The sequence below is a fragment of the Gopherus evgoodei genome, chromosome 10 (assembly GCF_007399415.2).
Source record: "Gopherus evgoodei ecotype Sinaloan lineage chromosome 10, rGopEvg1_v1.p, whole genome shotgun sequence".
NCBI classification, from domain to species: domain Eukaryota; kingdom Metazoa; phylum Chordata; order Testudines; family Testudinidae; genus Gopherus; species Gopherus evgoodei.
The window spans coordinates 70,172,990-70,200,884 of record NC_044331.1 but is presented as its reverse complement, the minus strand read 5'-3'; the positions used below and the strand labels follow the sequence as shown (position 1 = coordinate 70,200,884).

General features: G+C 42.2%; 1 protein-coding gene across 4 annotated transcripts in view; it reads right to left on the bottom strand.

Moving 5' to 3' along the window:
• Positions 1–557: 557 nt before the first annotated feature.
• The window catches only part of POLR3E (RNA polymerase III subunit E), a 40,487-nt gene continuing 13,149 nt past the window's right edge, over positions 558–27,895 (bottom strand). For 2 of the 4 annotated variants that reach the window (XM_030577745.1, XM_030577746.1), the window contains 16 exons: positions 24,095–24,177; positions 22,902–23,009; positions 21,863–21,912; positions 21,389–21,508; positions 20,838–20,923; positions 19,223–19,267; positions 19,048–19,139; positions 18,017–18,137; positions 16,340–16,421; positions 13,331–13,390; positions 12,297–12,454; positions 11,608–11,672; positions 9,776–10,272; positions 5,348–5,428; positions 4,216–4,341; positions 558–1,408 (listed from right to left, as the gene is read on the bottom strand). In XM_030577745.1, coding sequence (XP_030433605.1) covers positions 1,352–1,408; positions 4,216–4,341; positions 5,348–5,428; positions 9,776–10,272; positions 11,608–11,672; positions 12,297–12,454; positions 13,331–13,390; positions 16,340–16,421; positions 18,017–18,137; positions 19,048–19,139; positions 19,223–19,267; positions 20,838–20,923; positions 21,389–21,508; positions 21,863–21,912; positions 22,902–23,009; positions 24,095–24,177 — 1,831 coding nt within the window. In that variant the 3' untranslated portion in view covers positions 558–1,351. Of the gene's footprint in view, positions 1,409–4,215; positions 4,342–5,347; positions 5,429–7,775; positions 7,832–8,687; positions 8,797–9,775; positions 10,273–11,607; positions 11,673–12,296; positions 12,455–13,330; positions 13,391–16,339; positions 16,422–18,016; positions 18,138–19,047; positions 19,140–19,222; positions 19,268–20,837; positions 20,924–21,388; positions 21,509–21,862; positions 21,913–22,901; positions 23,010–24,094; positions 24,178–27,895 lie in introns of those variants that run through there. The other 2 variants (XR_004002343.1, XR_004002342.1) reach the window with 2 other exon arrangements.

Here is a 27,895-nt window from a genome sequence, read left to right as displayed (position 1 = left end):
TAAATGCAGTAAACGATTTAGCAAACTAACCAAACTAATCCTATTTGGTTTAATTGCTAGAACAAACTTACTTATTTCAGTCAAACAACCCACTTTACCTCAGAACCTCACTTATGGTTATCAGTTGTTTTCACCAGAAAAGCTGGAACTACAGCTACACACTCAAATCTTATCTTCAGCCCAAGCAGAGTGAAGAGTAAACAAGAAATGGTAAAAAATACACCACTCATTGATGAGTTAGTTCCCATGTCCCCTTTCCAATTCTTGCACCTGCTCTTAAACTTAAGTCTTAGATAATAAAATTCTTGTGGCAGAATACTATTTACTTTCAACAGTGCCTTGTACAAGAGAGTCCTCATCTCCTACTCAGGGAGGCCTCTAGATGCTACCATAATGAATAAAGTGATTTGTAACCACATGTAGTACTTAGCTGAGGAAGTGGGGGGTAGGAGGGTAGAGATAAGCTAAGTCATTCTCTGTTAACTTTCCCTAGTCCATAAAAGATTACATAGCTTCTATCTGTTCAGACAAACACATGGGGGTCAGAGGCTGATGCCACAGTCGATCTTCAAGATACAATTTTATTTGAAAAAGTTACATAAAATATAGGTTTTTACATCAGCAAGTGTGATAACTACAGTTGGACACCTTTCAGAGAGTGCATAAGGATACTTACCTTGCTCTACCTGCATCTAGTTATGCAAAAAAAAAATAAAGTATAATACACTACATCTGCTTTATATGTAATTACTTTTGAAAACAACTTGTTTCATGTAAACAATTGATGAGACTGTTTTTGCTATGTATAATTAGTACATTTAAGACATAGGGATTTTTCTCCACAAACCCAGGTGCATATAAAACGTTCATGAGCATTAATAGGTGTTTGTTTAAGTGGGAAGAGGGAGTGCTTTAACACACAGACTACAGCATGACCTTCTAGGCATATAATAAAAGTTGGATGTTTGTAAACAAAAGACTTACCATTAATTGGCATTAATTACAAAATAAAATATTAGACCATGATTTTCCATCATGTCTGTGTCAGTATGTGTTTTTATTTTATTAGAACGAAATAATGAGAAGCAAAATACATTAGGAATTCTAAATTCATCAGATTGCAGATAAGGTCCCACATTTTCTTCCTCGATGCTCCTTGCGTTTAGGCGGCCATGCAAACGAGTGCGTGAATGCTGACATCACTAACCGTCTTTTTGCAGTGCCCATGTGGCCACAAATAGGTCAGATTCTGCCCCTTGCTCCCTGAAGCAAAGGCATTATTCTGTTTATGCCCACTGCAGTATTCCTCCTCTGTTCTGGAGATAATGGAATGAAAAGCACACCACTGTTGTCAAGACTGTATTGTCCCTTTAAGGTACCACATTCCAGCATGGCTTACACAGCAGTCCTGGGGAGAATGGGAAAAGCAGTTACTAATGCTGAAAAGTCTAGTGTTAGAGTGATTAGCTTTAGAGGCAGAAAGCTCCCAAATCACAATAGATTCCAGGACACAAAATGCAAATATCAAAAGTGTATAGTGGCAACATTGGCTCATGTATTATACCCAATTACAGCAGGGCAAAATTTGGCCTATCAACCCTACCTTAACTATGATGGTACAAGGAGTACTACACCAATTCAAACTTTTCACATGGTTTAGAGCAGACTAGTTAAACCATGAAATGGGATCCAGCAATAGGATTAATTCCACAAGTAAGGGTTGCAAGATTGCAGCCCATCTGTTGAACTGGGCCTTTTGAAGCTGTAATTTAGTGTTGTGATAGTCCCTAAAGACCAACCAAGAACAGAGTCCCATTGTACTAGGTGCGATACAAACACAGAGTAGCAGCCAGTCCCTACATAAGAACGGCCATATTGGGTTAGACCAAAGGTCCATCTAGCCCATTACTCTGTCTTCCGACAGTGGTCAATGCCAGGTACTTCAGAGGGAATAAACAAGGGATCCATCCCTTTCCATACAATCCCAGGATCTGGTATTCAGAGGTTTAGGGACATCCAGAGCATGGGGTTGCATCCCTGACCATCCTGGCTAATAGCCATTAATGAGTCTATCCTCCATGAACTTTTCATACAATGCACAATCAACCAGTGGAACTCCTTGCCAGAGGATGTTGTGAAGGCCAAGACTATAAACAGGGTTCAAAAAAGAACTAAAGTTCATGGAGGATAGGTTCACCAATGGCTACTAGCCAGGACGGACAGGGATGGTGTCCCTAGCCTCTGCCAGAATCTGGGAACGGGCAACGGGATGGATTACTTGATGTTTACCTGTTCTGTTCATTCCCCCTGGGGCACCTGGCAATGGCCAATGTCGGAAGACAGAATACTGGGCTAAACAGACCTTTGGTCTGACCCAGTATGGTCTTAAACACACAGAGTGGGGGTAAGGGATAGAGCCACAGAAGCAGAGTGAACAATATGATAGGAACATGTTAGTTCCACACTTTTTGTATGTGTGGGGGGTCAGCCAAACGGAAGGGAGAAAGGGGAAAGGGGTCAGAGGGGCAGCTGAAGAGTGAAGCTGAGGTGAAAAGCCAGAGAGGGAGAGGACTGGAATGAACAGCCAATCACTAAAGGCAACAGTGCAGAATAAAATCCTTTCAGAGTAAGCAATTTATTAGGACTAAACTATTAAACCATTGGATTATATTTTGATCAAATTACTATTAACCACACACCTGCAAATATTTTCAGGATACCTGAGGCACCTGAGTGTTTTGTTTTTAGTGAGGAGCATTTGTGTTGAATTTTCATTTTACACACACTCTACAGTAGGTAAATTCAACAAGAGCTGACTTACCCCTTACGAGTGAAAATGCACAGCTTTAAGGGAAAGGAGTTTTGTTTTGTTGTAAGTTACTAGACCTTTCAGACCACAGAAGCCTAGTACACTGCAAATACTCAATCTTAAAGGAAGGAAACTAGCAAGCTGAGAGGGGTTGACATATCCGAAGAGCAAGATTTTAATCATACGTTCAAGACTTATTTCTGATTCTTTCATGCACTGCTTTGACTCACCTATATTCAGGGGAAAATGAAGACTGACACATACACACAACCCAGTGCTGGGCATGTGATACAGATGCCCAAGCTGTGTGGCTTAAAGTGCATTTACTTCCTACGCAGATACACTCCTTGTTAAATAGCTGCATCATGAAATGTGCACATACGTTGTTTGCGCACTCCTGGTTACAGTCAATGTTTAGACACACCTATCTTCTTAAAAATCTGCCTACACCAGCAGTGTGTGTTACATTGAACAGGCTCAACATGCTTAGGTTTAGCTTAAATATTAAGACCAGAATCAAGACCAGGGACACTGAATAAAGCCAGACTGCATATTATCAAAGCAACCCCTAATCTTTCCAATGCACAATTAATCTACAATACAGGCCTGGATTCTGGAAAGCATTTAAACACGTAATATACTGAAATTAGAGCCAGAGTGACTCAATTCCTAGCAATAATTATTTAAAAGTTACATGAGTTGGTGGATTTCTACTACTTTAATATATGTTAATCAATGCCTGTATGGCCCTCCAGACATTCCTTGTATGCTTTGCAACACCTTAGAAATAATGGGTGGCTCTTTCAAAGACAGAGCATACATAAGGGTTAAACTGGTAAACATTCTTTCATAAAATGTTTTAACTGATAAAGGGGTTTTTTGTTGTTGCTGCTGTTTGCCTATGTAACTGTATGCTCCCCTTGAGAGTAAGGGGATGTATTATTAATTTGGTGTGTGTGGGGACTATGCTTCCCAACTTTTGTTAATATTAATGAGAATCCCATGTCTAAGCTCACAACAGGTCATGTTGAAAATTTCCCCCTTAATGTTTAACGCAATACCGTTTAATAATAATTGTGAAAGTACATTTATTACACTTTGTATTCATTGTTAGCCCATGTCAGAAAAGGATTTGTTGGGATAACACCATATGATGATGGGTTCAAAAGTCAGTGCCCTTTGGCAAAAAATGGAGAATGTAAAAAGTATATTTTACATCAAACAGATTGAAAATAAGGCCCTATCCACATGATAACAGAAACCACGCTAGCAACACCATCATTTTATGTAAAGCCAGAATCTGATCCTTTCTGTGAAGCCAATATATTAAAAACTCTGGTACTGACTATATCAAAACCACCATTAAACAAGAGCTTTGTATGTGATTTTTAAATCTGATGCATTACCTTTATCACTCTATCCACATCCTGCTTATTCAGATCCTCTCCACATTCTTGGCTCAACTGATGCTGGATGACATTCCTGCGCACTCGATAATTTTTGGTAAAGATTTTAAGCAATACCTGCCGATGCTTTAAAACAAAAGTTTATTTTAACACACGAGAAAAAAATTATCTGCATTATATTTCTAAACATGAAACAAGAAAACCACCATCAGCTCCATAAAAGCTTTTAGGTACATCATTTGGCACAACACGTTCACTGAACTGCGTTAAAGGAATCTTCTTTAGGAAATCCCTCTCCAAACAGTCCCATACCAGCATGCCAGAACTACAGCAAGTATAAGAATGATACTTAGCATGTATAGTGTATTTCTGTATTCGAACCACTGTACAAATTGTAGCTAATTAATTCCTGCAACACCCTTGTGAGGAAGGTATTATCCCCCTCATACAGAGAGAAACTGAGGCAGGGAAAGTTTAATTAATAGAGCTAGAATTTGAGCTAAGTTTAGAACTCAGGAGTTCCTGGCCTTCTGTTCACTCCACTTGACTATAATGAACATCTAGAGCATGCTGCTGTGGGTCTTCCCTGTGAAAATTGTTTTATGCCATTAGCACGGACTTTCTGCTTCCGTATGTTCCAATACACTCAATTTACAGTGGTAACAATTAAAAAGTCAGTGTATGCCCACAAATGCCACAGTGACTTCCCCTTCTAGCTATAAGGAAATTCTGACCTCTCAGGTATCGCCACAGGGTAACTACTGGATAATGCTGACTTTTTAAACAGCAAGGACCAGAGTTTAATATGCTCTAAGGCCTGGTTTGACTGGAGCAGCGAACTGGTGCTACTCATGTCTACAAAGCTATTTACACTAACGTTTAATTAGTGAGCAGTGTATGTTATTGCTTCTGTCCATTCCCCCATACCTCAGTGAAGCAATCATCACTACTGTGGACTGAGCACTGCCTCCCAGCTTGAAGTAGATTGGCACTGGAAACCACAGACTCCAAGGGGGAGCATGGGGGAGGGGCTGTATCACTTTTAAAAGCAAGAATGCAAATAATACCAAGCTCCCAGCAACCAGCAATCTGGGAATGACTTGGTTAGATTAACAGCCACGTTTGCCTTTACCTGGTCGTAAATGTCACCAGCTTCCCAAAGTGCATAAACCTTTAGTTCATCCGGGGAAACAGCATGAATCTGTGGGGGAAACTAAGAACAGTTTGCACCAATCAGGGTGGTTGCTTTAATTTTAGTTACAGGCTGTTAAAACAAATCATCTTGAATGAGTGAATGTTGGAAGCTACAGGAACACTTCAGCAGTCTTACATTGCCCCAATTAAGCCAACGTCATGTTAGATTGGCACCTTTATTCACTATTAGTGAAATTCACTCATGCACTAAGGATCCACCCACAATCCTATGAACTGCTTAAACTTTGTTTTGAGCGTGTAAGTGGGAATTAGCTGGCACACAGGGTTTGTGCAGGCTCCCTAGCACTGAGGCCAGGGCAGCGGGGGGACTTCACCCTTTGGATGCAACTGCTAAACACTGAAAGTGATTCCAGTGCTTGAATGTTAAAGGATATTTCATGGCAACAAAACATTCAGTTCTCTCCTATAAGCAGCAACTGACAGACACATTTGCTTCTATGCTAAAAGTTGCTCCGAGTTGTTCCCTGCTATTGCATGAAGGTGGATTTCATTCTTTCTAGAAGTTTTTACATTGACTATGGCAGTTTTTAGGGCTCCTAGGTGCTACAATAATACATATCTTTAAATAAATAGATACAGTAGACAGATTAGATTAGACAGGTATTCAGAGGTCACTCCTGGAGACTCAAAAGCATGGAAAAACTTTAACCAATACAAGGTGAGGGAAAAATATGGCATTGCTGAAACACCCTTCATCACTGTCCTGCGGGCAGGATACACAATCCCACAAGAGTGAGCAGTAAACTGCTCGTGAAGCCAGGCACTTGCTTATTGCAGACTCGGAAAATGAAACACTTTTAATTTCAAGCACCCATGCAGGGAAACAAGCCTTTGGTTCTTCTCAGCTGGCGTGCCCTTGCGCCGCTCTCCACCTTACAAGTGATGTAGTAGCCCCCATCTTACCACTCTCATGCCATACAAATGCTTACATGGAAAAATAAAAAACCCTCTTTTAGCCTCAACATCTTCCCTCAGAGCACACTCTCACTCTTGACATGCTTCCTCCTTTAGGTCACTGAGAATTCATTCCTTGTCAACAACCTAATTTTCAAAATCAGCCATCGGAGGCGAACAAGCCCATTCAGATCCCCTAAGCCTATGGCACAGGGATGATCATTTGTTCCATTCCATTTCTTGTCACACTTAACTGTTAGCTGGTACGAAACATACCTTTTCTCTCACCCCTCACAGGCTTAGATGAGAGCCCTAGATGACTGTGCCAGAAATCCTAGTAGTTACATTCACACTTAATCTGTAATCTTACGTAAACAGGAAAATTGTGTTTGGTAGGAGCTACCTGGTGAGATTAGCAGCTCAGAACCCTGCATTGCTCCAATATCGTGAGACACATCATGTAAGTTTTAACAAACTTTACAATTGCTTGACACTTCAAACATTTCTCTCCTCAAAGGAATGCTGGCTAATAAAGGCTGGCCTCCTATGGTATGCATATCCCACAGATAAAAGCAGGCGCATCAGATTCTTACAGAAAAATGAGTTATGGTCAAGGCCTGCGAGAGGAACAATGCGTGGAGCAAGAAGTGTTTATTCCAACACTGTGTTACATATCACCTGCTCTTCTCTGTCTGATAGAGCTCTGAAACAGACATGTACTGCAAGCTGCTCTCTCTCTGATCAAATCACACTATTATGCCTGCATTTATCTTGGCCATTCAGGAACTCTGGTTCTAAGCTAACGAAGTTTTACCAAGTCTCAGTGGCCAGAATGCCTCCAAGGAAACAGCTGATTGGGAGTTTAAAAAAAAATAAAAAAATCTTCTCATCTTCCCCCTTTGTGAAGAGTCTGCAAGACACTATTGCCAAGATCATCTCACTCTCCTGCTAATCCCACTACATCGACTCGCCTCAGGATTTGGGCAGAGGCCAGCAGTCCTTCCTAGAATGCTCCCATCAAGACACAAGGTGAATGGAGTGGCCATACAGTGCCCTTCAAAGACCTAGGAAAAGGATCCCAGTGAAGGAAGGCTGCCACCATGTCCCCACAGCCCGGAAGGCAGCAACCATCAGAGCGGGAAGGGTGCCACTACTCAAGGAGGTTAATAGATTTTCCTTGTGTGCAAACATCCTCCCCATGGGACTGTGGAACTTCAAACAGAGGCTCACTCCAAGCAAAAGTATTGGTTCAAGGCTTCCTTTCTCTTGCCCTAGCCTGTCCTGGACTGTCAGGTTGCCTGGAAGCTTAGGCTAAAGGAAACAATAGCCAATTGCATTCAAGTGCAGGCCTACCCAAGACACTCTCTGGATCCCACCACTGTGCTAACGACTGAGCATTTCTTTTGGCTTGAAGATGTTACAATGCAACCAAGCATGTGCAAGCAATGTACCTCCACAATAGGTGCCTAACGGCCTCGTTTGCAGCCAAGTGGTGTCTCAGTGGGTTCTAGTACAAAGACACAGCAACCATTAGACTAACTTGAACTCTAAGCGCTTCAAGTCAGAGTCAATCCTTCATTTCTATGGGAGAGAACAGGTAAAGGCTTTAACCAAGCTTTTAGCAATGCATTTTCTCTGATGTGGCAGCTCAACTGCACTCCTCCTGGAGGGACTTGTTTTCATTACCTCACTTCATTAGTTTTTAATCACTGGAGCAAGTTCATTTCAGAAAATTAACATGTAATTATTGCATCAAGTGATAAAAGGAAAGGTCCTTGCACTACTTAGAAGGTCTTAGGTTCCAAAGGATCCACCAAGGGAAGCAGCCCATGGCCAAGAAAGCTCTATGTTCACACGGAGTGTTTGGTGAGTGTAAAACATGCCCCAACTAATCTCAACCCCCTCTGCGAGAGGTAGGGGAAGGGGCTCCTGGTAGAAAGGATTTAAGCTGGTGATTACGGCAGTGCAGCGACTATTTATCTAAACAGTGGGATTTGCAACAAGGCTCACAATAAGTCGTGTGCTTTTAGGAACAACCAATGCACTTGCAGCCAACATTAGACAACAGACACCGTGCTCTGCTGGACTGGATGGACCTAAAAGTCTCCACATGTCCCTTCAGTAGGGAATGTCTGGCTTTGAATCAGGTTCTATATTTAAAGCTTCTTCTGTTACATGTTCCACAGCAGAAAGGCAATTCCTTCTCACTCATCCAGCTTCCTCAGGAGTTTGTTTTTTTAAAAAACAGTATGTTCCCTTCCTTCCCCATGAAGTTTAAGTAATAATATAATGAAGTAATTTACAAAGTTTCAAAACCAACCCAACCTGAAGTGACCCTGCCAGCAGCGGCCTCAGCTAATTACCATTTGCAGTCCGTGCAGCCACATCACATGGCACATGAAAGAAAGCGAGACCCTGGAACAGCCACAGGAGGTGGCTCCAGGTGGAAAATCAGCCAGGATTTAGAAGTCACTGGGCAGAAAGGAAAAGAAATCATTTAATTGGGGACTCTCTCTAGCAGCATTTCAAGTCCATTACTTAACTCCCAGCTGCCACACTATCTATCTACCATGCATGGCCGCCATACTATAGTATTCCTACCTCCCTGCAACAGGCCTCGTTCCTTAGCTGAGTCTTAATTCCCCTGCTTTAGTCCTACTTATGAATTATTTCCTGCTCCCCTCACTCTGTCCTGCCTCCTCCTCCAAGCAGCTGTCTCTTCTCTTTTTCTCTCCCCCTAAAGGCAGTGGATTTCCTAGCTGCAAACTGACCAGGACTGCTACCTGACTTGTAAACTAGTTTTGCCCTCAGGCTCTCTCTGCATTCCCTACAATGGCAGCTCTCCTCTCTCCACTACCTGAGCTATCTTCATGCAGTGCTGCAGGAAGTCTTAGCTCTCAAACATACAAACACTGCCCTGTCTTTACAGCAGCCACAGAAACGCCTACAAGGAAAGGAAATTTAACAGCTAGTGACCAAAAGGAATGTGGCACAGGCACAGCATGTGACTCCTGCTATATTTTTCCCAGCCACTTGTTGTATTGCCAGGTGTGTCCTGTGCCCGAGATAACAGATACCATTGTTCCTTCCATGGCAGCCCTGAGAACAGGGAGCTTGTACAGCTCTGGCTAAGGCAATGGACCTGGGATTTGGATCACTTCAGACTGCTTCATGGAATCGTGAGGATAACAAGTAGAGAAGCACTAGGGTCCAGTCCATAAGAAGCCATACCTCTGAGTTCCTTTATACCGACTAGGAGAGCACTGCAGGGGACCAGCACTCAAGCAAAGACTGTGGGAAGCAGGAAGTCAGCCAGACAAAGCCCCAGCTTCAATGGGCCGAGGTACTGGCAGCTGCTCAGAGGGATATTTGCCCCAACCACATACTGTGTATGTTTACCGCTCAGCACTTGTGCCCTTCCCCGCGTGTACAATATAAGGAGGATACTTACAGGCACCAAAATCTGTTTGCAGCCAGTGTCCAATACCATGTCTTGTAACATTTTGTCTGAAATGCCACTAAACAACGTGTGTCCTGGGGGCAGACTGGCTAAGTGAAGATTAAATAACCGTTTAAGTTCACTAAGAGTGAGAACAAACTGTTTCTTAAACGTCGTCATCACAAACGCTTTCAGTTCCTGTGCAACTCGATCCGTGCACCCGCCTGGCAAGTGCCCGTTTAATGAGTCCATGGAGCTCTCCTCCGAATGGATGCCATTGACCATACCATTGTTCATACTCTCACAGGCAGACGTGTCCATAGGCTCCTCATCACTCACAGGCTCCTCTTTAATGCGGACATTGGAAATACCCATCTTGGATGGAGAGTCATTTGCTTTGCTCTCTGCCTTTTGCTTTTGCAACTCTTTCTCCAGCAGCCCATAGTTTTGTTTGACTTTTGCTTTAGCCATATTGACCCTTTGTTCCCCAGAAACCAGAAGCGGGTGAGCTAGTAAGATACAAGAGTACAACACTGTTAACAGAGAATCTTGGACATTAATTCTGCAGTGTATTTATTAAACAGACCTTAGTGAATTAACGGCACTGAACAGTTTATTCCATAGATCCAAGATCCCAAACTGATTTCAGACTAGATTTTGTTTTTAAAATAATTGAACAAGCAGAGAATCATTTTAATAACTACTAGCGAGATACTTAGGGCTTGACTTTTCAGAAGTCTAAAGCCCAGGGCCATGGGAAAACATGCTTGTGTGAGTGCTAAAGCCCTGTGTGAATCAGGAATTGCACATACAACTGCAGTAACCGCACACACCCCTAGACTCCTGACATCTTTGCAAGAGAAGATTTTTCAAGAGATGGTGGATGCTGATAGAATCAGCTGCAAGAAGAAAACCAGCTAGAGCAATTGCTATAGCTACCACACAAGATGTTGCATGCTTGCAAATGGGAGAATGGATGGGAAAATGATTTGAGTGATCACTAATCAGAGGGTAGGTTGTGAATCCAGCAGACCTTCTCTATTAGGATTTGGTTCATAGCACGAAAGAGATTGAGAACCCCTTTTCTGAAATAACTACCCAGTCTGGAAATGTTCCCACCAGATAAGATAGAGGGTATTGAAATGTATTCATGTGTCCATTTGTCAGTTCTGCTTGCAGTATCCCAGTACTCCAACGTCTGGTAACTAGCCAAGTACTTAGTTCAATCTCCCTGGAATCTCAAGTTTTCACAACCTCTTATGATTACAGAACAGCTGCTTTAAACTTTCACTGGCAGCAACTGTGGAGAATCACCTTGAAAAGAGAAGGCCTTGTACCTCCTTAGAGCCCCTGTTAAACTAATTCTTCACTAATAGCTTAATCATCAGGCATAGCAAAACAGAGATGGGGAACTGCTAACTTCCACTGGTTTACAAACTATGGGGCTATCACAACAGTGAGACTAACCAGAGTGCAGTGTGTGCTGGCTCTGCCCCCTCCCCCAAAATATTTCCTACTCTGAGGACTGCACTGCCCTTAATGAGGAAGTTTATTTGTAGAGTCAGCTCTACTAGCTTTACATTACACCCATGGATTCTTCTGTGCTGGGGAATCCTCAGTTGCCCCACAGGGCAGTTTTAAGGTTGCTTTATCCCACCCTGATGGTTTAAGCTCACCTTAATGTAGCCCAGAATCTGCCCCAAACAATCAAAGGGAAACTGCAGACTCATGCAAAAAGAAAAAAAAATAATAATAAAAAAAAAAAATCTAACAGGGACACAGAAATAACACTAGAAACACAAACGGCAGAGTATATTTCATAATGATCTTAACCACTAATATACCTGATTGTCCATCTTGTTTCTTTGGTGTCAAATGTTCCTTTAATAGATTATAGACTTTTTCTAATCTGCAAATAAAAAAGAGAAAATACACAAGAGTATTTTTTTTAGTTTGGCATTCCCACATCCAAACGCAGACATTTGAGCTTTAGCCTTTCAAAAATGCCAAAGGACCTAAAGCAAGCATAGGCAACCTATGGCACGGGTGCCAAAGGCAGCACGCGAGCTGATTTTCAGTGGCACTCACACTGTCTGGGTCCTGGCCCCAGGTCTCGGGACTCTGCATTTTAATTTTAAATGAAGCTTCTTAAACGCTTTAAAAACCTTATTTACTTTACATACAACAATAGTATAATAATGTTTAATATATTATAGACTTACAGAAAGATCTTCTAAAAACGTTAAATGTATTACTGGCATGCAAAACCTTAAATTAGAGTGAATAAATGAAGACTCGACACACCACTTCTGAAAGGTTGCTGACTCCTGACCTAAAGCATTTGGAGATGGTCAACAGTCTAGTGAAATTGGGAACCATGGACCAGTCTTATCATACAACTGCCCTTTAAAAGGGACAACTTTATGTAGAGGAAATGCAGATCAAAATATTACCATGCTACAATCTATAGTTATGGTATAGCTGGTACATGTACATCTTTAATTTATTCCCCAGAAGAAAGCAAATCACTTACTTGGCCTGAATGCCCATCCACAGCATATTCTGCCTCTGAACCACATCTGGATGCTTTTTAACAAAGTCTTCATCATAAGGGAGCAGGAATTCCCAGCCTTTGTTTATTCTCGCAACAGACATGTGCTCTAAGAAGTCCTTCACATCTTCCGGGCAAAGCTGAAAGAAAGACAGACAGACAGATAGAAAGAGTGCAATGGGTCAGGGAAACCACATCTGCAGCCATACAAAACTGTGATTTCACTAAGTAAGCAGAGTTGGGCTGAATTAAGGTTTGGGTAGGAGACTGCCAAGAAAAGATACTGGAGACAGTCTTCCCTCTGAGTCAGTACCAGGAAGGACCTAAAGCTAAGCAGTAGTTAAATAATCCACGGCACTTTTTGCAAAACTAGGGGAGTTATCCCCAATATCCTGAACAAACTGCACTGTGGAGAATTATATTCCACATATCTAAGTGTTCTCTGAAGTTTAGACTTCTCTGGGCTTTTAACAGCAACCAAGATGGCTGCATTTCAGCTAAAAGGTGAAGCAACCCTCTCTGTACACATCCATTTCCACTACTGACTAAGTGCACTCGAAAATTTCAGAAGGTCCCTACATACAATTAACTCATTCTGTCATTTTATTTTGTGCGATTTTTAAAAAAATCCTTACAGAGCTTTTTCACTTTAATCCCATTTACTTTACAGATACTAACATGCTTGTGCAGATGATTCAGCGATCAGGTGCCTGAGTTGCTCTTAAGAAATTAAGAGCCTCCCTCCCCTGAGGACACTGAATGCTTTGATTCTGTCATTCATTCACAGTCTCCACTATGCAGTACAGATCTGAAGCAACACTGTCCTAGGTTAGCAATAATGGAAATTAGCAGTGAAACGTGTCAGGTAATGTCCTAAAGTCAGCAGTAAAATGGGTCACCACAGTGTGCGGTGCTAGGAGGAAAGGGAAGCTGCAGTGTGAATTAGCCACAAATGCAGCTATTGACAATACCCTGCTTATTATCCACCTCTGGTTTAGAAAAAAATTGTCACTCACTTTTGTGACTGTGGCCACTTCCTTTCGCACAACCCAGCGATCCTGCGTAAACTTCCACATCTGGGGGAAGAAAAAGGGCGGGGGGGGGGGAGAAGGGGAGAACGACCAATTTTAGGAAGCTGCATCACTAAAGAACAGACGTGCTGTTGTGACGCCAACATAACCAGGAACCTTTCAAGAATGTAGGGGCGGGCAATTCTCTGCCAGGCAAGTGGGTCAACTGGGGCAAATACAGACCTGGCATGGTCTATTCCTGTAGACATTTTCCTTGAATGATAAGAAAGGACACACTAAAAAAGGCCTAGAGAAATCCAAGATTTGCCTTGGTGAAGCTGTGGCAGGAGTTGCACTTAGATCCTCTGAAATCTATATTAAACATGGTTTAAAAAACAAACAAACCTGACAAAAATCTAACAAACACTGAGGAGGCTCATTGTTATCATTCTGTGTCTTTACAGGCATATGCGGGGGTAAAATCAGGACGTTCTGCTCCAAAACCATGTGTTTTGCCACTTGCCCCAGAGGAAATCTCCATGAGCTGCCACTAATAGTGAAGTTTATATCCTTTTTATAAACCAACCACTGCAAGACTCCCATCCTCTCCTTTACTCCTTTCTACAGCACCCAACACTGTAGAAAGCAGGGCAGTGTGCATGCCCTGCACCAGTACATTGCAGTCACTTAGATTCCTACCCACTGCCCCCACTCCACCTCCACCCACCCACACACACGCTTACGCCAGTTCAGTTGATGGAGGTTTTAATACATTTTGGAGGGTTGGGGACAGGAATTTAAAGCCTCGTTGCTACCAATTCCTCCCCTCCCCGCTCTCTGCCCTGTCACAGCCTAGGGTGTAAAAACTCATGAGCAAGTGGGCTGGTTCTGTATGTCCTTTCACCTTATTCAGCTTCTCTTCCCCCTCATACTAATCGACACAGCTGTCCCCAATGCACAAGCACATACTTCTTTAAAACCACAAGCTATCACTGACTCCAGTAAAGGAGACAATTGTGAACATACCTGTCTTGCAACTACACCTATCCCCCGATATAACGCGGTCCTCCAAAGCCAAAAAAATCTTACTACACTATAGGTCAGACCATGTTATATCGAGCTTGCTTTGGCCCCCCCTTCTCCTTGTCCCCTGACCATCGCCTCCAGAGACACCCCAACCCTAATCATCCACAGGACCCTGTTCCCTACCCAATCCCCCTGCTCCCTGTCCCCCGACTGCCCTGACCCCTATCCACACACACACACCCGCCCCCGACAGGCACTCACTGCCAGCAGCGGAAAGCGGAGCAGCCTGGCCCCAGCCCACTCCACTCCGCCAGCTCCCAGCCGCAACGCTCCACTTCCCATTGCAGGTGAGTATGGGGGACATCCTTTCCTTGCCCCAGCCCCAGCCATGTCGCTAGGAGGGGGAAGGGGGATGTTGCGGAAAGGTCTTGCACTCACCAGCAGTGGCAGAAGTGAAGCAGCCCAGCCCCAGACCACTCCATTCCGTCAGCTCCCAGCCTTGACGCTCCACTTCCCGCTGCAGGTGAGTATGGGGGGCATCCTTTCCTTGCCCCAGCCATGTCACTGAGGGGGTAGGGGGGTGTTGGGGAAAGGTCCTGCACTCACTGGCAGTGGTGGAAGCAAAGCAGCCCAGCCCCAGACCGCTCCATTCTGCCAGCTCCCAGCCGTGGCGCTCTGCTTCCTGCTGCAGGAGAGTACGGGGGCATCTTTTCCCCAACCTCCCCACCCTCACTGGTGGGAAGCGGAGTGCCGTGGCTGGAAGCTGACACGCTGATCCGCAGGAGCGCTGCTTTACCGCATTGTATGCGAACCCATGTTATTTTGGGTCACATTATATCGGGGTAGAGGTGTATTCACAGATCCAAAACAACCAGCTTTCCTGCAGGGGACTTTCTATTCAACCAGAGTGCTGAACATGCCACCTCCTCTGGGTCTAGCTTCACTGCTGCTCCACTTCTCAGCTAAGTGCAGTGGTTTTGGTCCCCAGAATCCCCAAAACTTCAAATGTGATACTCTCAGGCACTGCCTAATTCCCAAGCCTCTGGGAATAAGAGTTACCCCTGATTCTGGGTCTCCCATATGGCAGCACATTGAGCAGCTTTCAAGATGTGTCAGAAAGTCAATTTTAATTACTGTCAGTTTGGGCTCACACAGAGACTAATCTAACAGCAACTGACTGCCCAAGAGAGTTAATAATGAAACTAAGCAGAGTGCAAACATCGGGGTGATCGGCTCTAAAAGGAAAATGACAGGGTCACACACATCCATTAGGGATTGAAGCCACAGAGCATGGCAAATGTTGAAGTTATTTAGGGATTAGTTCTCCTTAGATTGTTTGTAAAGACAAACACGGTCTCTAGGTAAAAAGTCTGTTCCCTGCTGGCGAGAGAGAGGGAGAGGGAGAGGGAGAGGGAGAGGGAGAGGGAGAGTGTGTGTGTGTGTGTCTCTCGTACTCGTAATTTACATTTGCACTTATTGTTCATGAAAAGTGCTAGATCAGCAGCTCTGGGAGCGAAGCCCTTTTACTGAACAACAGGGCACACATAGCAAGTACAGCTTGTCCCTAGCATCGCCTTGCAAAGGTCCTTCAATTCTGCCCTAGAGGGACCACCTCTGAGGGTGATAGGCTGTTCAACTTCCATCAGCCTCTCTGCTGAGCCTGCCATTAAATGGGTCGTGTGATGGTGTCTCTGTGTCATATTTTAAATGCAATAACTGTTTTTATTAGGTAGATGATCAGACACCTAGATCTGATTGACATCTGTCATCCAATCACATGAATAGCAAGTGAAATCTATATCAATATTTTCATGTTGATCCTCTTAACTCTTTCAACAAAATCTTCAGGAGTAATTTAGAGATTATTTCTTTGGAACAAATGTTAGATTACAGAAGAACAGTACTGTTAGCAATGATGTGGTTAGTTATGCCAGCTTCATTTTATTTGGGTTTGGCACTGGAAAACAAACAGAGCATATCTATACTTACAACAAAATCTCTCCCCCTGCAAAGCACTTCTGCAGGAACTCCACTGTGTGGGCTAGAGGTATCTTTTGGATAGAGGACATCACTGTTAATTAAAGGAGGAAATGATTAATTATGATGCATTGCAATTAAATATTATTAGTGAGGATTTTCAACAGTATATGTGCCCATTTATTGGTCAAAAGACACCTTTTATCCTGCCAAGTTTGAAGGATTTACACAAATTCCTATGAAGCTAAAGCCCTGTCTGCATCAAGAGAATTCACACCAGAGTGACTACATCATTGCACTTCACACTAGTGCCAAGAGGGGCTTAGAACAGTGAAGTTTATTTCTGTTTGTTACCAGATTAAACTGCACAGATGTAAACTGTGTGCTGGTACAGCACATCTACGTTAGGGGTCTGCCCCAGCTTAGTTGCACCAGTGGGAATTTCCTTAATGCACACATGTCCAAAAGTGTGTCATCAAATGTTTTGGGCTACATGGCTTCCCCACACATCCCCAAAGGTAACATGAGCCAGAAACATTTATCTACCAGACTTAGTTTATTTTTAATTTTAATTTAATACTCAAGGATTTTAAGTGAGAGAAGCTATAAATTCCAGCAGCTGGGGCACTTACCACCCCATCCCATTTGGATTGCGAGACTAATTAAATTACATCCATCATCATAAGTGGTCTCCATCTTTGCTGTCTCCAAAGCCCCAAGGTCATTCCTGATCATGGGTTTCACGCCACACAGCTGATCAGGGCAAAAGCTGTTTTTCATCCTCACAATAAAAGATTCTATTAGGCTAATCTTACACTTCCAACACTTTTTTCTTTTGGAAGATGAAGGTATTGTAACAACCACGGACACACATAGAACAGTGCTAGCAACTGCTACAACATAAACACCCTGGTGCCATCATTCTGGGAGCTTGTATACAGCATTAGCCAGCTGACAGCATTCCTTTCTGGAGCGATTTAAGGTAGAGTGCATCTGTGTCACTGTACAGGCTATTCATGCAGCAGCTGCAGCCTTAGGTCGTGGGTGGCCAAAGCGTGGTCCACAAGCTAATGGCTGCCAATGAATGTGAACATGACCAGCATTCAGCCTCATCTTTATTACAGAGATGTGGCCTAAAGATGAGACTGCAATTCCCAGCACGTAATATCCCATGTGGATGAAAAGGATATGGCATTTGAGACCTGCAGTCTCGCTGGAATACCCAACTGTATTAAAGATTAAGGTGACTACAGTAGAATCCATTTTATGAACATGAGGTGCACCCAGCAACCTCTCTCCATTTATTAAATGGATAAATGCTTCCGGAGACCAGCTCTTAGTGACAACAGCAATAAACCAGTAATGAATCCTATGCTGATGGAATAAAGATTTTTCTTCCCAAGAACTGAAGTGGCTCAATACACAAACAAAACAGATCTTATCACAGTTCGATACAATTTTAGATAGCTCAGCCTCTTCCCTGTGATCATTTAACAACAGCCCTGTCTTCTGCATAACAGACTACTGCAACAAGAATTGAATTTAATCAAAGTATTTCAGTAACTTGGGTTTTGGTGCTTTCAGCTATATTACAGCAGCAAAATGTTAGTGAGGATTCTAAGTCATTGTTCTGATCCACTTCTAACAGGAACGTTAACATTTGATGATAACAAAGAACAGAAACCATACCTTTTTACCACCCAGTTTCCCTGGACCAGCATCGCCACCTGCTGTATACAGCGTAAAACTGCAGTAGAATCGGTCCCAGAACCCAATAAACTCATGAGGTTTGCAAAAGGCATGACCTTCACTAAAGGAAAAGATGAAACACAGTTGTTTAAATAGAACATTGAAAGCATCTTTAAAGATTCATAGAAAGACTTCTGTTTTTTAAAAATATGGATACACAGATTTTATTTTTTAATATAAAAGACTCCTATCTGTTTACACTGAAATCAGCAGTCAAAAATATTTCACAGCTCCCAAAAAATAAAAGCACTTTAGAAAAAGCACTCCATTTCAGTCAGTCTGCATATGCATTGAAAACACGTCAGAGAATGTTGTGTGCAAGTTAATTGGCTTAACTGATCCCAAATTAATACACAGATAAAAGAAACCATCTATACCATTCTATTTTTTGAGAGCGAGAGAGTTCCTCTGACAAAACAGTAAGACTCAGAGACAAAAACTTTAGCACTTGCTATTGTCAAATCATTACAGTTCCAGAAAGATGGGTTAAAGTTGTCTCAGGCTACGTGCAAGAGGCACATATACCTGAAAACCTTCCAGGGAAAGGACAAAGCCGAAGTGGCAGGTTGCTGCATTAAACTCTGAGCTAAAATTCATGCATAGTCTCCACTACCCAGCAGTGGATCAACAGAGACAGGTGTGTCCTGGAAGCAACAGGAGTGGTCTTAGAGTGGAAGTTATTCCAAGGAGTACTCCTTTGGCTGCACATGCTCAAATTAGAGGTGTCAGCTCTCCAAGCAGTCATGTGTCTCTTCCCTTCTAGAGGAATGGCATACTCGATCGGCAGTGGAAGAAATACTATTCAGAGCCCGAGACTTAGCCCTAGAAATAAAGGGCCACACAGACTCTCAACCCTGCAGAATGACAACACAGACACTGCCAGGAAAGGCTACCTATTTGAGGAAAAGGAGGGTAAGTTTGAAGTCATGAAAGGACGTGAGGAAGTGGAATGTTTACAAAATATCACATACCATTCTTCATTAGGATCTTAATCTGATCAGCAAGGGGTAAAGTTCTCAGCTGTGCCATAGAAAGCACATTGCTTGGAGCCACAGGTTTGTCTCTGAAATAAACAAGCAGAACTGTAGCCAATGAAAAACAACATCCTGCCAATGTGAGGTTAGGACATTTCATGCAAACACTTACTTCTCTTCTTCTACATTCGGAGGCATCAGCATCATTAAGTATTCACTAAGGGAAAAGAAAACGTATCAGCCTTAAAATACTTGTATTCGGATTTTCTAGGCTGAAGTACAATGATCTCCTGCTTAGTGCAATCTTATTTAAGTAAATATTAGCTTCCAAGGTCTTTTTTCCTTTTCAAGGAAATTCAGTGCTGGAGAAATGTATGAAGAGTGTAGTTACATACACTGAGAACATTTGCTTATAACTGTTTACTATGATTTTTAGCGTTTTGCAAGAAATCAAAATCACTAAATTCATTCTGTTACCAGTAACCACTGATAAAGATTTCTACAGCACACTCCTTAAATTTAGTTAAGGTGAGGACAGATGGTGCAGTCATCAGTGCACTAGACTGGGACTCTGGAGAAAGGATTCCATTACCTGCTCTGCCACACATTTACTGACCTTGGGCAAGTCACTCAGCCTCTCGGAGCATGTCTACACTGCAATTAGACACCCACAACTAGCCTGCGCCAGCTGACTCAGACTTGCAGGTCTTAGGCTACGGGGATGTTTAATTGCAGTGTAGCTTAGTCTCTGGGTCCCTGCAAGGTGAAAGAGTCCCAGAGCTCATGATGCTGCCCAAGCCCTAGTATCTACACCAGAATTAAACAGCCCCTTAGCCCAAGTCAGCTGGCATGGACAAGCTGTGGATTTATAATTGTAACGTAGACATGCCCTTTGTGTTTCAGCTCCCCATTTATAAAATAGGGAAGTGCTATTATCCCCTACCTCACAGCAGTGTTGTAAGGGTAGTACATTAAAAACTCTGAGGCACTCAGGTACTACAGTAAGTACCTTAGATATATAGTAACAGGCCAGATTCTCTCTTCTATTCCACCTGTGCAATACTCATCTACTTCAGTGTGACTGAGGACAGAATCTGGCCCTATGAATTTTTCATAGACAGGACAGTTCAACGAGATGCCAAATTTGAAAAATAACCCACCGGCACCATAAGTGCAAAACACTATGTCCTGTGGCTTTCCCACTACTGGGCCTTGCTTACCCCAGATTATAGCAAAACCACATTAATTATTGTATTCTGGACAGATTCATGTAACCACCATATAAACTTTTCCCCCTATACAGCTACCAAAAAGCAAATCTGAAACTGAAAAACAGTCACTGTCAAGTACTTTAAGTCTCTATTAAAAATCATAAAACAGATTTTGTAAAACTCATTTATTAACAAAAGTTCTTAACTTTTTTTTTTTTAATGTAATAGTTTCTGGCTTTGATTTAAACCTTCCCCAGCTGTGTTTCTAATCCTTGTGTTAGCGCATAAGAACTAGACTTAAACTGAATTAAAAAAAAGAGTGGCAATGACTAGTTTCCCTCTCTTGCCTGAGTGGAATACAAAAAAACCCAAAAACAAACACCCCTCCACACACACAAATTTGGGGGGCGGGGAGAGAGCAAGTGTCACTTTTTTTTTTTTTTTTAAATTATTTCTGTTGTAACAACCCACTGTTGTTAATAACACAGGCCAGACTTTTAAAGAATATATATGACAACCTGACAAATATTCAAAGATTACTGCAAGTTATGTAGGATACTAGACCAAAGTTTTTACCTGGGAGATTTAATTAATTCGGTATTCTCTGCCATGCCATGTCCCTGACTGAGTAAATACTGGCGCTCATGTTCGGAACGGCTGTCCTGAGAAAGGTTGGGGAGGAAGAGCAAGACTCACTGCAATGTACAGTAAATGTGCCAAATCTCAAACAGTTTTAATTCTTCATTCTCAGGCTTTCCAGTGCTATTAAAATCCCATAGTCATTGTTCTAACATGCAGCTATTGCACTATGTAAACATCACATCTTGGTAACTGATGCATTACTTCCATACAGTTGCATAGACATGGATACAACACGGGGAAGCTTGAGTTTGTATTATTTTAATACACTGACACATTTACACTTTTTGTTAGTTGATTACCACTCCTGGCATCAAACTGATTTGATTCATCTGAGCAGCTCCTTATCTAATGCCTTAAGGTGCCCAGCCCACAAGCAAAGGCCTGAGTTTGATCCTCAGACTCAGCCCTCGCAACATGTTGCTGACACTAGAGCCTGCTGAAGTATGTGAGCATTGAGGCCTCCAGAGCACCCAGAACATACCTACCCTTAAACCATAATAATGCAGATGGACCCAATGCTCTTCAGCTTGTCTCTTCTGCAGGAATTCATAGGACTGAACACGTCGCTGACGGGCCTGTTCTGTCTCTGGTCGGGAGAATCTTACCTACAAGATTTGATCATCATTAACTACAGTGCCCCCAACTCTCAAAATGACACAGATGAAAACGGCACAGGGAATTAGCTGCAAAAATGCATGTGCTATATAAAGAAAATACATTAAATGGCAAAGCCAGGGATAGACAGCTAGGAACTAGCTGAACTGGAAATGCTCTTTTGCAACAGCCCCACCCTTATTATTTCACTTGTTGACTTGATTAAATAGTCAACTTTCCCATTCCCAAGTGGAAGTTTAATTGCTGAGCATCAACTGCGGTTTAAACTGTCAGCTCAGTATGGATTATTATACTCTGACTGTGCAGTTTCTTGAAGTACCAGTAATAAGGAATCTCAGACATACAGTAATTTGCTTGATGTCATCTTCAGCTTCATCCTGGGACGAATCGCCAGCTGACAAAAAAACAAGCCAGGAAAATGAAATTAAAAATATCATCAAAGATGAAGCAGCCATAAGAGAGTTTATGACTGTTCTGAGGTTTAGTCCAGGAGAGAGGCATGGTCCAAGCACAGGACCAGAAGCCAGCCCCCTCAGCTCTATTTATATAAATACCTGGGTAGCTGTGTCTCTCAACACCACACTATACGAGCACCTCACAAACAAACACTCCTGTGAGGTATGGAAAAATTACCATCACCAGGGGGAATTGAGGCACAGAGACCTGAAGGGGCTGACCCAACATCAAACAGGAAGTTTGGGGCAGAACTGGGAATTGAACTTGCTCTGACATTGAGTCTACATCTTTGGATTAGTTATTTAACCTAGGTATCTTGGTTTCCCCATTTATTAAATAGGGATATCAATATGGTAATATACTGGTTAGTTTGCATACATGTTCCACTGCCCTCTACCGGATACAATCAGAAATGCATCACTGGCATAGGCTCTACAGGGCTAATACATAACGGAGACTCTCCTTTAGCTCTCAAGATAGGGGCCTGTGCTTTTGGAACAAGAAAATCCAAGTTCATTTCCTGTTGATGTTGTTAGGTTCCAAATGCTCACGGAACGAGCAGCACAGTGATAACTGTGAAGACCTAGGTGGCTACAAATTTGTTACAACACTTAACTGACAGGAATCTTGAGAGGATGAGCTAATATTTGTGCAGCAAAATGAAAATAGTACTGAAAGTTTTATTATTATATTCTACCGTGCAGGTGTTCACAGTCTCATGTTATAGATCTTTAATTAATCTGACTGTTAAAAGGAACAATTATTTCCTCTGAGCCAATCATTATATATTATTATATTTTAAAACATGCTGTGTTCCTTCAGATATTAATAGCTCTTTCCAATAACTCCATAAAGTCAGTATAACAAAATCTAAAGAGAAACCAAATTGTTCCGTAACAAAGAAAACACAGCTTGTAATGTGTTCACCTTCATTGGCAGCTTCTCTTTCGCGGTGTTTGGCATCAGCTTTGTCCAAGTAGGAGAAACTTGGCCTCAGTTGTAGAATGCCATGTAGTGGAGTTAGGTGAAGTTCACCTGAAAAATTACAAGTTATTTTCCAAGGCCTACAGTTGGCAATTTTCATTTTCCTATCACCTCTGTAACATCACAGTTTACATTTAAGACACAGATTTAATAAATTTAAATGTAAGATGAGAATCTTAAATGGAAGATTAATCCAGTCCTTAGTATTTCAAAGAGGCATCAGATTTCAACCCCTTAGTCCAAACCTGCCCCCGACAATTTGCTTTTTGGTAGGATCCAAGCCTGGAAGAGGACCATTTTCTGGATAACATATGGCTCAAACTCACATTTCACGAGGTCAGATGATCTGACAAGATTTCTGCCATTTATAGCCAAAAAAAAAATCTCAGAACAGCTCATGAAAGATCAGTACTAATCCAATCCCAACCTGTGATTCAGCCTTGAAGCCCACCCCCAAACTCACAGCCTAAACTGAGCCTAGAAATCAGAAACATCTCTTTGTCCCTTCTTTAAGTAAGTACTTCTGCCACAAACTGGAGAACAATACCCAGTGCTAGTTCCACAGCATCCAAAGTTTACAGCAGCCCCGGCCTTCCACACCAATAATGAGTATTTACATCATTATGATAACAGCAAACTCTGAATAAGGTGACATTAAAAATGTATATAAACCCAGTTTTAGGAAATTCTTGGGACATCAGTATTCCCAGAGATTTTTAGAGTATCAAGAGAGAGAGGGTTTGGGGAACAAATGAAGGAGCAGAACGTGTGGAGTAAGGGAGAACAGCAATAGAGAGATGGAAGTGAATTTATATATAATATTAAATAATATCCTCTTCAATGTACATGGTTTGAGGCTATAATTCAGTGGTAGAGTTCTGGTGGCATCTACAAGCCCTACTAACTGTTACCTTGTTTACAATGTCACTAGAACTCCTTGATGGAATCTCAAGCACTTTAGAACACACCAAGAAGTTAAGTTCCCCCTCATGGTAACTTATTTATAAGGAACTGACAGCCACTAAATAGGAACAGAGGCTGCTAGAGACAAAGAACACAGTTTTCTCATTTCAAACACCCTGCATATTTAAAAACTGATTTATTTCACAAGGTTGGGGGAGGAGAAAAAAAATAACCTTTTCTATAGATAGCAGCAGCATAACGGGAAACGTTACTCGCAGCCTGTGAAGAGCAGAAAGTTTGTCTGTCCATCAGCTTCCTGTAAATAAATTAAAACTTTATGACTATAGTCCACAGATACCACAAAACATGCAAGTGTTAAAGGGCAGAAGCAAAGAGTTGTCGCTCTCTAAAATTAAGTAATTAAACTTGCTGGTCTTTTAAAAATACATATTTATATGTATATTTGCTGATCTCCCACTCTGCAGCAATATTTATTATGGGTACTGCACAAGTTACAATGTTAACTGTCCCATGTGCTCATTCAATTAGGGGCCCTTTAGAAAGTGCTGAGTGGTGGCTTCCCAGCTATCCAGAGATGCCCTGCTGGAATTACACAGCAGAAGACACTCTACAGCATGGGGCACTGGAGCAGCTACTTTGCTACCTTGGGCCTTCCTCTGGGAGAGCTACTGGGTTACATTAACAGCTACCAATGGCCCAGAGAGGCCATAATTCAGCAACGTGTTTAAGTGTGTGCTCAAGGCTTACATATGTCCCCCATGCTTTGATGGCTCATGGCTAGAATTAGCACTGAGACACATTTATTTGGCTTAGATGTTGTTTTGTCATTTTTCCAAGGGGCTCAGGCATACAATGGCAGAAAATGCCATCAAGTTTAATTGCACACCTGCCCGAGTTTTATTTTTACCTGATGTCATTATAAGCTACCCTTAGACTACGCAATTAAAATAGGTTAGATAGAAAAAAAAAAGTGTCTCTAATTTTTCCACATCCGGCAGCAGTTTGCGAATAATCACATTCACCAGTTCCCTGAATAGCCAGCCAGCCAATTTCCCCTGTTTGTGTGCATCCTTCATGATGCAACAGGGGAGCAAAACACATTCTGAAAAATGGAATGTTAAAAAAATTCACAAAAATCAGTAGCAAGACAGAGGGACAGGTGAGATACCTGAACCTACTTTTAACTTTTTTTTTTTTTTTGGTAACTGAAAATTTCAAGTTGACAGTCTCTCTTAAAATGTAAAATGTATAGACCAAGATTTTCAAAAATGACTAGTGATTTCTGGGTGCCCAACCTTAGACGCCATACAGTGGCTATATTTTTTTAAAGAGTGTGTGTTCAGAATTACCTGAAAATCAAGCTCCTTAAAGCTGTCTTAAGTTGGGCACCCAAAAACTGACACATACCCACCCTCCCAAATCACTAGTTACTTTTGAAAGTCTTGGTAATGTGTATTAAAATGTCTAAAGTTCTCATATTTGTAAGAGGGCCTATTGTGAAAGTTAACCCTAATTGTAAGCTGCAACGTAAAAAGGATGTAAAAGTTCATAAGATGTCAGAATAACCTATAACTTTTTTTAGTCTGCATGGGAATTTACCACTGAAAATAGGTCAAATTATTTTCAATAATGATGTTATGAACAAATGCAAGGAAACCAGAGAGAGACTAAATTAGCCCAAACAAACAAAAACAAATCTACTGACATGATTCAAGGACTGTGCTGAGGTTGGACTTAAATAAGATATGGGACCAAGAATTAATGGACCAAAATTGGTGTGAAGGATATAAAGCCTAATTGATGGACAAAATAATGAGATGAACTATTCCACCCATTTTTCTCATCTTTGGGTTCTTGAAAAAGAAATGTTGGGGGAAAAAAAATCTCTTCCCCCAGTGCATATCAGCTCAACATCCCCCAGCTCTGCTAGTCTCGTCCCACCTCACCTTCCCCAAACTCAGGACAGAAGAAGCAGACCAGACCAAAGGACATTATTCCTGAGAGGAAGGGCAGCAGGCCTTACTCCTCTTTAAGGAATTTTGTTTTTCATCTGGGAGTCCTGAAAGCCATTATATCATCATGACATCCAGTCCTCAGCCCATCAGTGGGGATACCCAACTGCCAGCACCACAGAGGCACCTAAGATTCTGTTCTGTTTGTGTTACTTTCTGCCTGCCCCCGCAATTCCTCTCTCTTGCGGTTTTCCACTGAATCCCAAACTGCACTACAACAGCAAAAACAGAGACGAGATGTCCATAGCCCTGTCTTGTCTAAGGAGAAATGACCCAATCAGATGACATCCCTGACCTGAATGTGAATCAGGATCCAGGCACCAGGTGTCATGGTCACCTGCCAGCCAAAGTATCCATTCACGATTGACCAGCCGGCCCGTGTTCCAAAAAAACCAACAAAAGCCGTATTTCCCCCACCTCTTCTATCCTGCCTGTCATAAACAGATAGCTAAGGGTTAATGTCTCTTTCACCTGAAAAAAAAGTAACCTGAAGCACCTGAGCAGAGGACCAATCAGGAAACCGGATTTTTTCAACTCTGGGTGGAGGAAAGTTTGTGTCTGAGTTCTTTGTCTGTCTGCCTGCCTCTCTCTCAGCTTTGAGAAGTGATTTCTGTTTCCTTCTGTGGGCCACCTCTTCTTCTTCGTGTTTCCTCCTGTGGGCCACCTCTTCTTCTTTTAGTTTTTTTTTTGTGGGCTGCCTCTTTGGCTGCTTGTTCTCTTTTGTAGGCTGCCAGTTTGATGCTTTCTTCCTTTCCTTTCAGCTCCACCTTTTTTTGTCTTTTTTCCAGTTGTCGCCTGTTTTCAGCTTTTTTTATTTGTTCTTCGGCCTCCCTTTTTGTATTGGAAGGCATGGTTCCTGTTTTCTTGTGTTGGGGTGCCCTCCGGTGTTTATCTTCAGAACTGCAGGCTCTGTTGCCTCCTGGGGTCTGCCTAGCAACAGTGCCTTTTTCCCTTTCTTCCTAGCTAATTTTTTAATGTAAAGTAAACCAGAAAAACCACTTTATTTGCATGTATATAGTGCTGGTATTTGCCTCCTAATGGGAGTGCTATTGTCTGACAAAAGACCCGAAATAGTCTCTTAATGGTTTCTTGCTTAATATGCAAGCCACAACTGCCAGAGAGAGCAGAAGAAAAAAAAATTCTCTCTGGTTCCTTTTTTAAAACCAAACTGTTTCTCTCTGCTAAAAAGTCCCTAGCAGAGAAAAGAAAAATATAATATTCCTACTGGCTTCTGGATTCTGTCTAGCCCACCGCTTCCACCATGTATTAACCTAGTCCCAGATTTGGACCTTAGCGTCCAAAATATGGGGGTTAGCATGAAAACCTCCAAGCTTAGTTACCAGCTTGGACCTGGTACCGCTGCCACCATGTCTTAACCTAGTCCCAGATTTGGACCTTAGCGTCCAAAATATAGGGGTTAGCATGAAAACCTCCAAGCTTAGTTACCAGCTTGGACCTGGTACTGCTGCCACCACCCAAAAAATTAGAGTGTTTTGGGGTACTCTGGTCCCCCCAAAAACCTTCCCTGGGGACCCCCAGACCCAAATCCCTTGAGTCTCGCAACAAAGGGAAATAAACCTTTTCCCTTCTCCCCCCCTCCAGGTGTTCCTGGAGAGATACACCGAAGCAAACTCCGTGAGTTTAAACAGAGGGACTCCACCCTCCCCGTTCCCCAGTCCTGGAAAAGAGAATTACTTTCCTCTTCACCCAAAGGGTATGCAAAGTCAGGCTAGTACATCTAACACACACAGATGTCCCCCTGACTTCTTCCTCCCACCAATTCCCTGGTGAGTACAGACTCATTTTCCCTGAAATTCCCCACTAAAAAAAAACTTCAACAGGTCTTAAAAAAAAGCTTTATATAAAAAAAAGAAAAAAATACATACAAATAGTCTCTCTGTATTAAGGTAACAAATACAAGGTTAATTGCTTAAAAAAAATATAAATAAACAGCCTTATTCAAAAAGAATACAAATTAAAGCACTCCAGCAACTATAAACA